Source organism: Oryza brachyantha, chromosome 8 (genome assembly GCF_000231095.2).
Source record: "Oryza brachyantha chromosome 8, ObraRS2, whole genome shotgun sequence".
In the NCBI taxonomy this organism is placed as follows: domain Eukaryota; kingdom Viridiplantae; phylum Streptophyta; class Magnoliopsida; order Poales; family Poaceae; genus Oryza; species Oryza brachyantha.
Genome location: NC_023170.2, coordinates 13,516,024 through 13,529,401, shown reverse-complemented (window position 1 = coordinate 13,529,401; position 13,378 = coordinate 13,516,024). Strand labels below are relative to the sequence as shown.

At 38.1% G+C, this 13,378-nt stretch overlaps 1 protein-coding gene across 1 annotated transcript; it reads left to right on the top strand.

Moving 5' to 3' along the window:
• The first annotated feature begins 649 nt into the window (after window positions 1–649).
• LOC102711726 lies at window positions 650–2,029 on the top strand. The gene is made up of 2 exons (XM_006660114.3): window positions 650–1,657; window positions 1,742–2,029. The coding sequence occupies exons 1-2, from the start codon at window positions 650–652 to the stop codon at window positions 1,949–1,951; spliced, it is 1,218 nt and encodes a 405-aa protein (XP_006660177.3). The 3' UTR covers window positions 1,952–2,029.
• Window positions 2,030–13,378: the final 11,349 nt, after the last annotated feature.

Below are 13,378 nucleotides of genomic sequence, written 5' to 3'. Positions count from 1 at the left end.
ATACAGATGCAGCTGTTACCAAACACGAAACACAATGCAGTGCTACTGGTTACCACGTTTAGGCTTGAGCCATGAGGTCACCGGTTCAATCCCTTGGTGGTTCCATTATTTTGGGTTTCACATGATTTTGCATGGCTCGATCACGTGCCAGTGCATGGCGCTCGTTTTTCGCTCGGTGGCGCCATCGGGGAGGGCTTTTTCGCTAGTTTTTCGAACGTTTTCGTTCGCTGGCGCTCGTTTTTTCGTCGTGGCCTTTTTGACGCCTCGTTTCCTATTTAACCGAGGCTCCAGCTGACCGTGACTTGCATCCCCTTGCCCAAATGAATCCCTGCTCACCGTGACTTGCTTCCGTCCTCTCGTCCCTTGCCAACATGAATCTGAACATCGACCTCAACGTGCGTTTAAGGAAGAAGATGGCGCCCCTAGCAACTTTGATGTCAACATCCCTTCGGAGCATAATGTTCACGTCCCTGGTAATGCATTTGTGTTGTTAGTTTCCTTTTGCTTTTGAGTTCTTTTTCCTTCGATCTCACCGTTCTTTTGCATTGTGTTATATTAGTTCAAGCCGTGCAAGCCAACCATCGAAGGAAGGAGATGTCCGATGAGCTTCGCAAACAAGTTTACCAAGCTTTGTTAGCTAGAAGCAAGAATGGGAAGCTTGGCAAGAGACACAAGCATTGTTGCTGAGCATTTCGGGCAGCACATTCAATCAGTCCAACGTTTGTGGAAGAGAGGTAAAACTCAGCTTGCTAATTTTATTTCAGTTGAGGTTAGTAGTAGAAAGAAAGGGAGATGTGGTCGTAAAGCAACCCATGTTAGTTTGGAAGAATTGCGCAACATTCCTCTCAAGGAAAGAATGACAATAGAAGATTTGAGTAGTAAACTAAACATGAGCAAATGGAGCATTCAAAGGTTTCTAAAAAAGGGTCTTATTAGGCGTCACTCTAGTAGCATAAAGCCATTTCTCACCCCTGCTAACAAAAAAACTCGGTTAAAGTGGTGTGTTGATATGATTGACAATGAGATGCTTGATGACCCGAGATTTAAGGATTTGTTTGATATAGCGTTCATTGATGAAAAATGGTTTTACCTCACACAACAATCAGAGAAGTATTACTTGCTACCCAAAGAAGATGAGCCTCATCGTACTTGTAAGAACAAAAATTACATCTCTAGAATCATGTTCTTGGTTGTTTGTGCTCGGCCAAGGTTTAGTGAAAGTGGAGAGTGTATTTTTGATGGCAAGATTGGATGTTTCCCATTAGTCACTTGGGAACCAGCTCAAAGGGGCAATGTCAGAACTGGTCGTGTTCGTGGAGATTTGATGGTGAAACCAATACTCTCTATCACTAGGGATGTTATTAGAGATTTCATGATCAACAAAGTGTTGCCGGCAATTAGAGCTAAATGGCCAAGAGAGGATGTGGGCAAACCGATTTATATTCAACAAGACAACACGCCTTCACATCTAAAATTGGATGATCCACAATTTTGTGAGGCTGCAAAGCAACATGGATTTGATATTCGGTTGATTTGTCAACCACCAAATTCTCCTGATTTTAACATCCTTGATTTGGGATTTTTCCGAGCAATTCAAGCAATTCAATACAAGAAGAATGCTAAAACAGTTGAAGCTCTAATTCCGGTAGTACATGAGGTAATTCAAGCAATTCATTTGATCTCTGTTTTTTAACATTGTTGTTATTGGGTTTTTGCTCACTCAAATTTTCAACACATGTAGGCATTCATGGAGTACAGTCCACACAAGGCAAATAGAATTTTTGTAACCCTCCAAACAGTTTTGATGGAAGTCATGAAGATCAAAGGGTGCAACAAATACAAAATTCCTCACATGCAAAAGGAAAGATTAGAGAGAGAACAACGGCTGCCTTTGCAAATTTCTTGTGATCCTTTGTTGCTAGCTGCAGCCATGAGTAGTTTAGATGCATGAAACTCTATGTAATCTTACTTTTTCATGTTGTCGTGTTCATCTGCTACTTGATGTTCTTGTTGATGATCTTGTCTTCTTCCATCTTGCACTGCCATTCCTTGTCATCTTGTTCAATCTTGTGCTTCACGTCCAGCGCTGCATGGCAATCAAAATCATCGATATGGCGAACTGTGGACCTAATCTAGTAATCCATGTGGACGAGGACACACTTCGCGCACTCAATGGTCCGAGAATGAACACGGTTCCATGATTCGCGATCTTCATGTACAAGACCACATCTAGCACAAAGAAAAGGAGTCGTCGTCTCCATGGAATCCGGCACCACCTCCTCCTCCTGCGCGAAGACGTCCTGCGCGGCGAGATCGATGGAGTTCGACGGGGTCACCACCTCCCGCGCGACGGCGTCCATGGAATCCGGCGCGGCGAAGACATGCTGCGCGACGAGATCGATGGAGTCCGGCGCGAGAACTTCCATGGAGTCCGAGGCAGTCACCACCTCCTGCGCGACGGAGTCCACTGATTCTGGCGCGGTGACCACCTCCTGCGCGGCGAGGTCCATGGACTCCGACGCAGTGACCTCCTCCTGCACTACGACGTCCATGTACTGCGCGACGGCGAAGACGTCTTGCGTGGCGAGCTAGATGGAAGCAAGCGAGGGTCTTGTGAGGGAGGACTCATAGAAAATGATGAGCCGCCGGGAACCGAGGAGACACGCGACGAGAAACGAAGCGCGAGCGGACGACGTAATTAATGGAGGGCAATCACGTCCAAAACATCCCCCAGCGGCCTAAACGTCTTCCTTTTCGCAAATGAGAGAAATCTCCAGGACGTCATCTAATACCGGTATGGAGGGAGTATGAAAGTTCTTTTAAAAATCTAAACAATAACACACATGTGGCAATAAACACATCTATTCTTAACTTAATCATTAATAAAAATAAAAGATATGATTTTTCTTTAAAATATATCATCCTTTGCAATAGATCAAGGAATAACACTTCAGGTTGCAGGGTTTACTCAACTTGAATCCTGTATGGTACTATGGTACATAACACGATTGTATGTTAGACAAATGCCTAATTTGGTCTCTCAACTATCAAACCGATTATGTTTTTATCTCTCAACATTTCATCTCTAGATCTAAATTGAGATAGTTTTTGATGATGGGGTACCTACATGGAATCCACATAGATAAAGAGTAATGACATCAATGTACCAATCGATGATTAACAGCAATAAAATAAAAAGGAAATAATATATAACATAGTGCATGTCATCCTTGCTTCCTTTTCCTCTCTCTTTATAATCCTATATGCTAACTAGGATAAGAAATTTTTTATTAAATAAAACTTTTTAAGAAATAATTTTATTACTAAACCTTCGGACAAAATTTTTTCAAAACTAAACCTTTTGGCCACGCCAGTGACAATGGCGTGGCAAGACAACGCTGCCACACAGCCTAATCAGCGTAGAATGACGTGGCAGTCTTACCACGCCAATATCAGTCGCGTGGCAAGACAATGCTGCCACGCCACCGACAATGGCGTGGCAAGCGTTTTGGCCATGTCAATATTGGTGGCGTGGCCAAAAGATTCATGCGGTGAAAATATTTTTCCCAGAGGTTTAGTAATAAAATTATTTCTTAAAAAGATTTAAAAAATAAAAAATTCCTAGGATAACACATGTTGAAATGTTATCGAAAACTACCCTGATCTATATCCAGAAATGAAATGTGGACAACTTCAAGAGTTGAGAGACTAATGGTAATCAGTTTGATAGTTGAGACCAAATGTTGACTTTTTCTTTATGTTTCCAATAGAAAATATGAGACGCTTAGGGAAAATGATATATGTAGATTTACCCCAAAAAAATATTTTTAATGTTGTAGCTTTACTAGATTTTATAGATTTATTCTTATAAAAAAGATTGTTGGAATTAGAAATTTAATCAAATCTTATTATGTTGTTACCATGCTTTCAATTGTAATTGTGGTTTTACCACTCCATCTTAAGGTTTCAGATTATACCCCCACTTTTTGAAACCGAACTTTGTAGTAGAGTTCCCATGTATTTTATATTTGCATTGTATAAAATTAAAAAAAAAACCAAGTATATCATGGGCGGGGTTCACAATTCTGATATCAGCTAAAACCGCTCGTAAACAAAATCTCCATTTTTTGTGAAAACGGTAATGAACTAACAAAAATGGATGAAACAAGGAATTTTTTATTAAAAAATAAAAATTACTTTGATTTTTTAAAACTCAACTAGAAAACCAAACGGTTTAAATTATCAATCCACCCTCACCAGTTATGTCCTTGCTCCACTCCCTTCTTTTACGACCTATGAGTTCTCTTAATCTGGTTGAATTGGGATGGGTGCGGACTGGTCTGTAGGTGTGTCTTTGCTCTAACCTAACCTATTTTAATTAATGTGTTTGTTTGAACTAGGGTAGATTGAGAATACTATATACGTTGTGGCAAGACACCTCTCGAAGGACCTCCAGCTTTGTTTTTCTTTTTTTTTGCCCGCTACCATGTTGCTTCCTCTACCCCAGATCCTCTTCTCCCATCTTACCGGAGGCTCGCCACCAGCGAAGGGAGTAAGAGAAGATGACCATCCTTATGTGTATAGTACTAGTATCCTAGGTCTTCTTGGGTCATCCCATATAGCCGGGTTATTCATATTTTCTCTTTCTTTTGTTCAATGTAGCAGTCAGGGCCAGTCTCCTTTGTCACCATATGACGGATGTCGCCAATTACCCCCATGGCGCCAGGTCTCCACGAATCCAAACCCGCTCCTAATCTACTAGCCAAAAAGCCTCAAGATCTAGATCAAGATATGGTCATCCGGCCTTCCTCTTGGTATCTGGCAATTAGCATCCAAGGATGAAGGACTTCTTCTTGATCCGTGGCGAGAAAACCTCCAAGAGCGCCAGAGCACATTGAACCAGTGGTGCGCCTCCTCTCCATTGTCATTGTTGCGGTGGTAGGGTCTACTCTGGAGGAACATGTGCCTGTGGCTGAGTCCAATGACAATAGCAGCAACAACAAGGCTCAGTGTTGGTCTTCTTCATCTCTCCGATGACGATCATCTGTTAGGAAACTAAGTTGGCAATGTTTCATCGAGGAAACATCAACCTCCACTTCTTGGAGGCCCCAGTCATGGTTGAAGCCTCAACCATGGTCCAATCCATGGGCTGCTCTGGGTATGCTCCTCGACTCCTATAGCTATTGTGTTTTCACAAACACCACCGGCGGGATCAATCTAGCCACCACTCAAGTCTCTTCCTGTAGCAATCCAAGCCACCAGCCTAGATGCCAATAGAAGAACAACAGAAAAGACTTTGTTGCTTTTTAATTTGTGTCTTAAGTCTCTTTCTATAAAATTGGTGTTTATTGGACATTTACCCTTTCTCAAGGGCCTCCTACGTGAAATTGGGTCCGACCTAGTTATCAAGGTAATATACACTACTCTTATTCATGTAACATAAACTTATATTAAATAAAATACACGAGTCTTCGAAAAAAGAGTGGATCTTTGAGTAGGGATGAAAAACGTTTCCATGGGTCTGGATACCCACGGGTATCGCACCTGATAGGCATAGGTGTAGGTTTGATTTTTTTCCCCCATGGGTGCACCTGCCTTATACTCGACAAATACCAGTGGGTAATCCATGCCCAATCCTATGCATCAGTTGATTTTGGATCATCTCTCATACCCCTTTCTCCTTGGTCTTTTTAATGTCTTGGACTTTGATAAAATTATGCTATCTTTGCAATAATTTTTGTTGCCTTTTGAACTATTTATGATAACTGTATAGCTTATTAATTATGTTACTCTTTGTTACATTACCTATCTATTGAGATATTATTCATATGATACACACTAGATACCACCAGATATACGCTGGCTCGTCGAGCATGGGTATGGGCACAAATATCTACCCACCCACTCTATCGAGCATCGGACCGTCGGGTGAGGTCAGTGCAGGTTGGGCATGGAATTTCTCAACCCATGCCCGAACTCGACCCATTGTTATCCGACTATCCCTATCCATGAGTATCCGATACTCAGTCTCAAAATATAAGGTATGTTTATACTTAAAAAATAGTATGCACACCCATGTTGATGATGAGGCAGTCCATAATGAAACCTAAAGAGAATGGTTGATTTACACTTGTCTCTTTGCTGTATTAGCTTTCTTCACATGGATTTGAAAGCAAAATTTAGGTCTTTTCGGTTTAGAAGAAAAGGAAATGATTTGGATTCTTAAGAATTAATTCTTATAAGTGGCGTTCAGTTTGCATGAACGAAGTACAGGAAAGCCACATGAAATTTTCCTTTTCTACTACAAGTTATAAAGAGAAAATATAGAAAATTTTGAATGCACTCAACCTCTAAGAAAAATTTCAATAGAATTATATGTGCATATATTAATGTTCCTTCGCTTTATTACTATAGGTAGAAATTACTCCGAATCAAACAAGCCCTAGGTGTGATAAGCTGCACAACACCAATTCTCAATCTAAAATCTCAGTCAACATTTTTTTCGAGCATATCTTGGCCAATAAGCTATCACTCAATTACAAGATTTTTTTTTGACATTATAGAGGAGGGCCGTTGTTTTTTTAATGCTTCCAGTTCAGGAATGAAATATTCCATCATGTTTTTCTTACAATAACCTCATTAATATTAAGAGTATAAAAGTACAAGACAAGTGAGAAGATTCAAGCCACATTTGTTTCAGCTTAGGATTATTGTATATGGGTTGCAAAATTAATATGAAAGAATAATTAGATTATTGTGACAGTTTATTATAATCCAGAGCCCATATCACTATAATCTGATAAACTCCTATAAGGAATTTTCTTCATATTATTGGGTGACTAAAGATCCAGTGTCCTTGGTTATTTTAAAGTAATTACTTACCTTGTTAAAAATTACGTACTTTAACTTATAATAATCCAGCTTATATAATAATCCAGCTTATAATAATCCAGTTCAATAATCTAGTGGAAACAAACATGCCCTCATCGAAGTTCATTGGTTCATGTGCAATTCCAAACTTGGTCCATGTCAATCAACAGGGACCCAAACTTGGCCCATGCCAACCAACAGGGCCCAAACAAATTTATTTCCAGCGGTCCAGCCCACGTTTCTATGGGCATTGTATCTGAACCAAAACGTATTAGAGTCCACAGTGGAGTATAAGAACAACCGGTGTTCAAAAGCAAGTAGAAGCAACAAGCACGCTTCCTCCCTATTCCTACCCATGAATTGATTCATATATATATAATCATATCCTCTGCTGTAAGCACACTACTGAAATTAGGCGCCATTTATTCACTTCACGAACTGAACTGGTATCTCTTTTTTCCCGTCATGTTTTCCAAACAGTATATTTTCTTAAAAGAAAATATATTTAGAAGGTTGTTTAAAATCAATTAAATATATTTTAAGTTTGTAATAATTAATACTTAATTTAATCGTAGGCTGGCTAACTCCATTTCAGATGTGGTTGGTTGGCTTGGTCCATAAGATATTTTTGGCCCTTTTGTTTGGGCTTAGAGCATGCATAGCAAGTTATCCATCTCATGCTCCGACCAAGTTCTTCTCCTCGTTTTACTGACATATATTCTCTATTTTTTCATGCACATCTTTTTAAACTATTAAATGTTATGTTTTTTAAAAGTTTTATATAGAAAAGTTGTTTTAAAAAGTCATATCAAATTATTTTTGAAGTTTCTTATAACTAATAATAATTAATCATATACTAAACTAAAAAAAGAGTGTGACCTCTATCTACAAAATAGACGACGACCCGTAAAATATACGGTCCAGCAGTTTCTGGATCGTGATACTCTGAAGGTTAGGTTATTTTCATTGTCACTTTTTGGATCGATATTCACATGGTTTTCATCATTGCCTATAAATTCTATCAGAAGCTAGGCTGACCTAGAGAAACAATTTCATAAATATTTCTTTGCTGGCATGGATGAGATGAAACTTATAAACTTAATTCTGGTTACGCAACAGAAAGGTGAATCGGGTATAGAATATATACAAAGATTTCGTAATATGCACAGCCGATGCTACAATTTGAGTCTAAATGATAAACAGTTAGTAGATCTTGCATTTGGAGGACTATTAGAACATATCAAAGACAAATTCTTTTGCCATGAGTTTCAACGTTTGGCGTATCTAATTCAGACGGTGTCGGCTCATGAAAGCCGATTGCAAGAGGCAAAAGACGAAGAGTTTTGGAGTCATCAAAGCTGAAAATAAAGTGAAGATAATTTTGAAACATGAGTTCTCGTACTCCAAAACTGGGGGGGGCACGTGTTAATACTAAAATTTGGTAAAATTCCTTAATGGATTTGGATAAGGGAAGGATGTGATCAGCCGATGGAAAATTTATCGAGAAGAGTTCGAATTCGAGAAGGAATCATGAAGACCAACGCATGTCGGTTAATTTTATCTATTAATTATAGTTAGTTAAGAAATTTTGCTTTATCTCTAGAGTTAGAGTCCAAATATGACTTGTTATTTCCTTTTATCGATTAGGAAACATGTACTGTATCTAATAGGGATTAGAGTTAGAGTCCGATCGGAACTAGTTATTTCCTTTTATCTATTAGGAACTGTGTATCATGTCCAACATGGAATAGGATCCACTCATGGGTATAAATATGTACACTAGGAGTCATTGTAAATCATCTATATTTATATAATATAGATCAATTACTCTCGGTGCATCGCCACCATCCTCACTGAGATTTCGTCACCGGCGTAACTTGGCATCAGATGCGGGGCTACATCATCTCAATCTCTGACGGAGGAGTAAGTCATATGTTCCGCTGGCCCCGACGATCTTATCGCCTAGATCAGAACTATCTCGATTCGTACGATCTTTTGATTTGGTTGTACGGTTGCTAGTTATTATATTAGTTTCAGCTTAGATTACTTTTGTATCTTGAGTTGATCTGGTTGACCACTTTGATATTTGCTATTTAACATATTCAATTTGATACTGTCTCGGTTCGGTCCGATCTATTATATTGTGTTTAGCAAATAGTTTATATCAGATCGATGTATCTTACTCATCGTTTTATCAGAGTTCCAGCCGATAAGTTATCAATTTATCATCCATCGGCTCATCGGCTTAATAACAACCTAGATCTATTTAGTATCTTGCTTGACATTACTAGGCATAGTCTTGAACTGTCGGTTTGGTTCAATCTTCTAAGATTATTCTTAGTAAACTAGGCTTGATATTTTATAGACCTTGGTCAATTATCAATTCAATATAGCTGATGATCTTTGCCAGTTCGCATACCCATTATATTTATATCAATTGAAATAGTCGATTGTCTTACTGCATTATGTTTATACCAATCAGCTTTATTTATATAGATTAGTAGTTATTTGTGTTCCATCGGCTTATGAGGTTTACATGCTAGTTGGTTTTAGCCGATCGTAACAAAATGTTCATTGTTTATTTAATTATTATTCAAGTGTATTTGTATCAGATTTCTAGCCGATCCAAGCTTTCAACAGCCAATTGTTTAGCCTATCGGCTAAACACTGCTACGCCTGTTGGCTTTTTTATTATCTATTGGTTCGATAGCCGATTGGCTTATTTTATTCTTCATCTTATCAGTTGCGGGATCAAACTAACTGGCACGCCTGTGCATTCTAGGAATTTAGGTCTTGTACTGGAGCGATCTCAGAAAGACTCCTAGGCCTTCGTCTGTGACACCTCATTGAGTCCACTTTTGACATCAACACATATATAAAAAATGTTTCTAATTGGAAAGATATTTGCTAATATGTGGAAACTCTATAATTGGTAAGATAATTTATAATTTAGAAAGTCACTAATATATGAAAAGTCTCTTTTCTCTCCTAGTCGTTCGATCTTACAAAGATGATTTTAGCCGTCGAATTGAAGAATGCTGAATGAAGTGAGTAAAAGCAGTTCGTGTACTATCAGGTAGGTACAGAACATTTTAAAGTGCTACTTTCCCAATCCGTTCAAATATTGCATTCACTTTTAGTTGCAATGCTAGATGTATGAAAATTCCCTTTTTGGTGCTCTGAAACAAATGATTAGGAATCTAACAATTATTTGAAATCTGTATGGAATAGCTTAAGACAAAAATATTTTGGAGGAAACTAGCATGAGGTCTAACGGTAGTCTAACCTCATGAAACTTTCCTTTGAGTATGTATCCCTCTCCTCTAGTTTTTGTATTTTTCCTGCAGCCTATTCAAACAATTATTATATATTGTTGATATGTTTTTTTTATTATATATTCTTTTTTTATTCCTACGTTTCAACTCGTGTTATTTTTGTCAAAATCCACGTTTTTCTTCTTGATGCGTTTAAAAGAGACCCTCGTAAAGGGTCTAGACCGCTTTCCGCTTTGTTCGTTACGTTACGTAATCGGCGCAAAAAGATACAGTAGTGAATAATTAATTAATAGTTATATAAAACATAAAAAATAATTTGATAGGATCCTTTAACGTAACCGATCTGTAGAAAAATTTTAGAAAAACAAAAACATGTTCTTCGATAGTTTAGAAAACGACTAAGAGAACTCGGCCGGGGTACCATTGCAACAACGAAAATTACAGCAGGGCACTGTTACTGTGCACAGTCAATCCCAAAACTGCCTCTGATCGGATCGGACAGTTGGGTCTCTCGAGCAAAGCCCGTCGTGTTCCCACTGCCTTTTCTACCTGTCGGATCGGAAAAAGAAAAATCGCCGGCGACACAACTCCGTCAGAGTAGAAAGGAAAGAAAGACCCAGGTGGGTTGGTAGGCATGTGAAAATCTGAGCGACTGACGGCTGACGCCCACCCCAGCTCGGACGACGGGCTCGATCGAGCAAACAACTACTCCCTCTCTCGGTTACAAAGTTTCAAAATTTATACTATTTTTTATATTATACTTCTATGACTTTTTTATTTTTGTCTAGATTCATTGATGTATCAATATTATGTTTTATATATGTATCTAAATTTATTAGCACATATATGAATTTAAACAAAATTAAAAAGTCTTATAATATAAAATAGAGGAAATAAGTCTTTCAAGCATTATAAATTTATTATAATCCATCTGTTCTATATTATAATACTTTTTAAATTTGTCTAGATTAGATTTATCAATGTTTCAATGTATATATTTTATATATGTGTCTACATGTATTAACATACATATGAATCCAGACAAAATCAGAAATATTATAATATAAAAACAGAGTGAATATAATTTTTATATATATATATTTATTAGTATTTATATAAATTTAGACAAGTCAAAAAATGTCTTACTTATTTTAAGGTAACCGTATTTTTTAATCAAAATATAACTATTATATATTATTATAGTAATACCTGCATTATCAATTACTTTTCATTTAAACTATTTTTATTTTATCTCTTGTATCCATATCTATTCCTTATCTATTAATAATTAGTACAATTTTTCTCCTCCACCTTAATTTCTGCTAAATAATATAAAAATAATTATATTTTTACGAAAAAGCTACCACTAATTTGAGCAGCCCAACACAACAACTGTCAGAAAACGCCCGCGAGCACGTCCAAAATCGTCACTTTCGTCGGCTGCTGCTGCACCCACGGCCACTGCCTGGCTGGCTGCTACCCATCTTTTCATTATGCTCAGGGGCTTCCCGAGGCCTGTGCGAGGCAGACGACCGGGTCTCCAAAAATTTTGGGCCTCGAGATTTGTAAAGTATAGGAAAGTACATATAATAATTTTGGAGTTTTTTAATTAAAAATCAAACTAAGTTGTCTTATTGTATAATAAGTATATATAACAGTTTAGTTCTTCAAGATTTTTGTTTCACAAGAAAATAAAGGTCCGGTCTAAATTCTAAATTTCTTGAAACGGCATCAATGTTTTCCCAATACCACCATTGCATAAGCGTCATTAGTTTTTTTACTCGATATTAGACCTATACTTAGTGCTCTAAACCGAGCCTCATATTTTCACGGGACGTCGCTGATTATGCTTATACTTTTAAAATTTAAATTTTTAACCTAATATTTAGAGATGGTTTTATAATTTTTCACCGAAGCTTATTTTTCAGTTTGACAGAATACGTACGTAAATATTTATTTATATATTATTTTTCGTTCCGAATATATAGTTGGACCATGAGTGCAACAGGTCCATCACCCTCCGCATCATCGCCGGAGCCGTCCGTCGTGCAGCGTCGGGGACGCGCGCGCCTCAACGCGCGGACACCATCGGTCCATCACCAACCGACTGACCGGCCGGGAGCCCGCCCGACCCGCGTGGATGCTTCCCCGCGCACGCACGGTTGGTGAGGACCTGACCGAGGGGCGGCGTCACCGGTTGTTGTTGTTGCGGTGTGGGGGTAGCTGCTGCTGCTGCTTCCAGCTGGGTCAAACGCTCACCAACCATCGCCCTGTTTGGACTCCTCCGTTCAGTGGAATTGGAACCGGCACAACGGCGGCGCAGCTCAGATTAAAAAGGCAGGTGCGTTTTGCAGACCAGAGGGGATATACTGTGTGTTGTAGCGAGTGACCGGGTGAGCACCGAGCCCACTCGTGGGATTACGTTCATGTGGATTTTTCTTTTGGTAAGAACAGAGTCACGTGGATTTAGTGAGATAAATTGCTCTAAAATATAGGTAGCATTGAAATTAAGCACATACCGTTAAGAAAATTTATGAAATTAAATAGGAGATGTTATACGGTATGATTGGTTAATAAAAGGAAGAGTGTGAAAAACTTTGATGGTAGAAGCTTCTGATTAGTTAAAAAAATATGGGTCCATCTAGTGATCAAATGTTTAAAAATTTTAATTTCACCAATTAAATTCTATCACTACTATTGGATGATAATATGAAAACGTGCATGCAAGTCAAAAAAAAACATATAAACACCCTCTCCTAGCCTCATGTATTGGGCACGTGTTTGACAGAAGAACAAAAATCAAACGTTTGATTAATAGTAAAAGTGAAAATATATATATATATATATATATATATATGCATATAACTTTCATGCTCGAGAGCCTTACGAAGAAACGGTTGTTTCTGGTGCACACAAGGTTTATCAAACTATAGTCGATCATGAGACCTAATGTTATATGTAGAAAACTCTGTCGATGCAAAGACCAATCTGTTTAGAAGGGCTATGACTGATTCTATTGGAAAACAACATCGACAACCAACACAATGAGATTATCACATTTCTTACGTATCCATCTCTTAAGTTACTGTTATCCCCCTATTATAGAACTTCCTGCCTTGCAAATATTCATATATATGCTAATTAATCTAAACATATATACAGAATCAATGCATTGATATATAAATAAATCAAATAATTTAAATGGTCTTATAATATGGAATAGAGAGGGTACA

Coding starts and splice junctions, on each gene's coding strand:
- LOC102711726 (XM_006660114.3), top strand. CDS start 650: ATGGGAAGCTTGGCAAGAGACACAAGCATTGTTGCTGAGCATTTCGGG. Junction 1,658..1,741: donor TAATTCCGGTAGTACATGAG/GTAATTCAAGCA, acceptor CAACACATGTAG/GCATTCATGGAGTACAGTCC.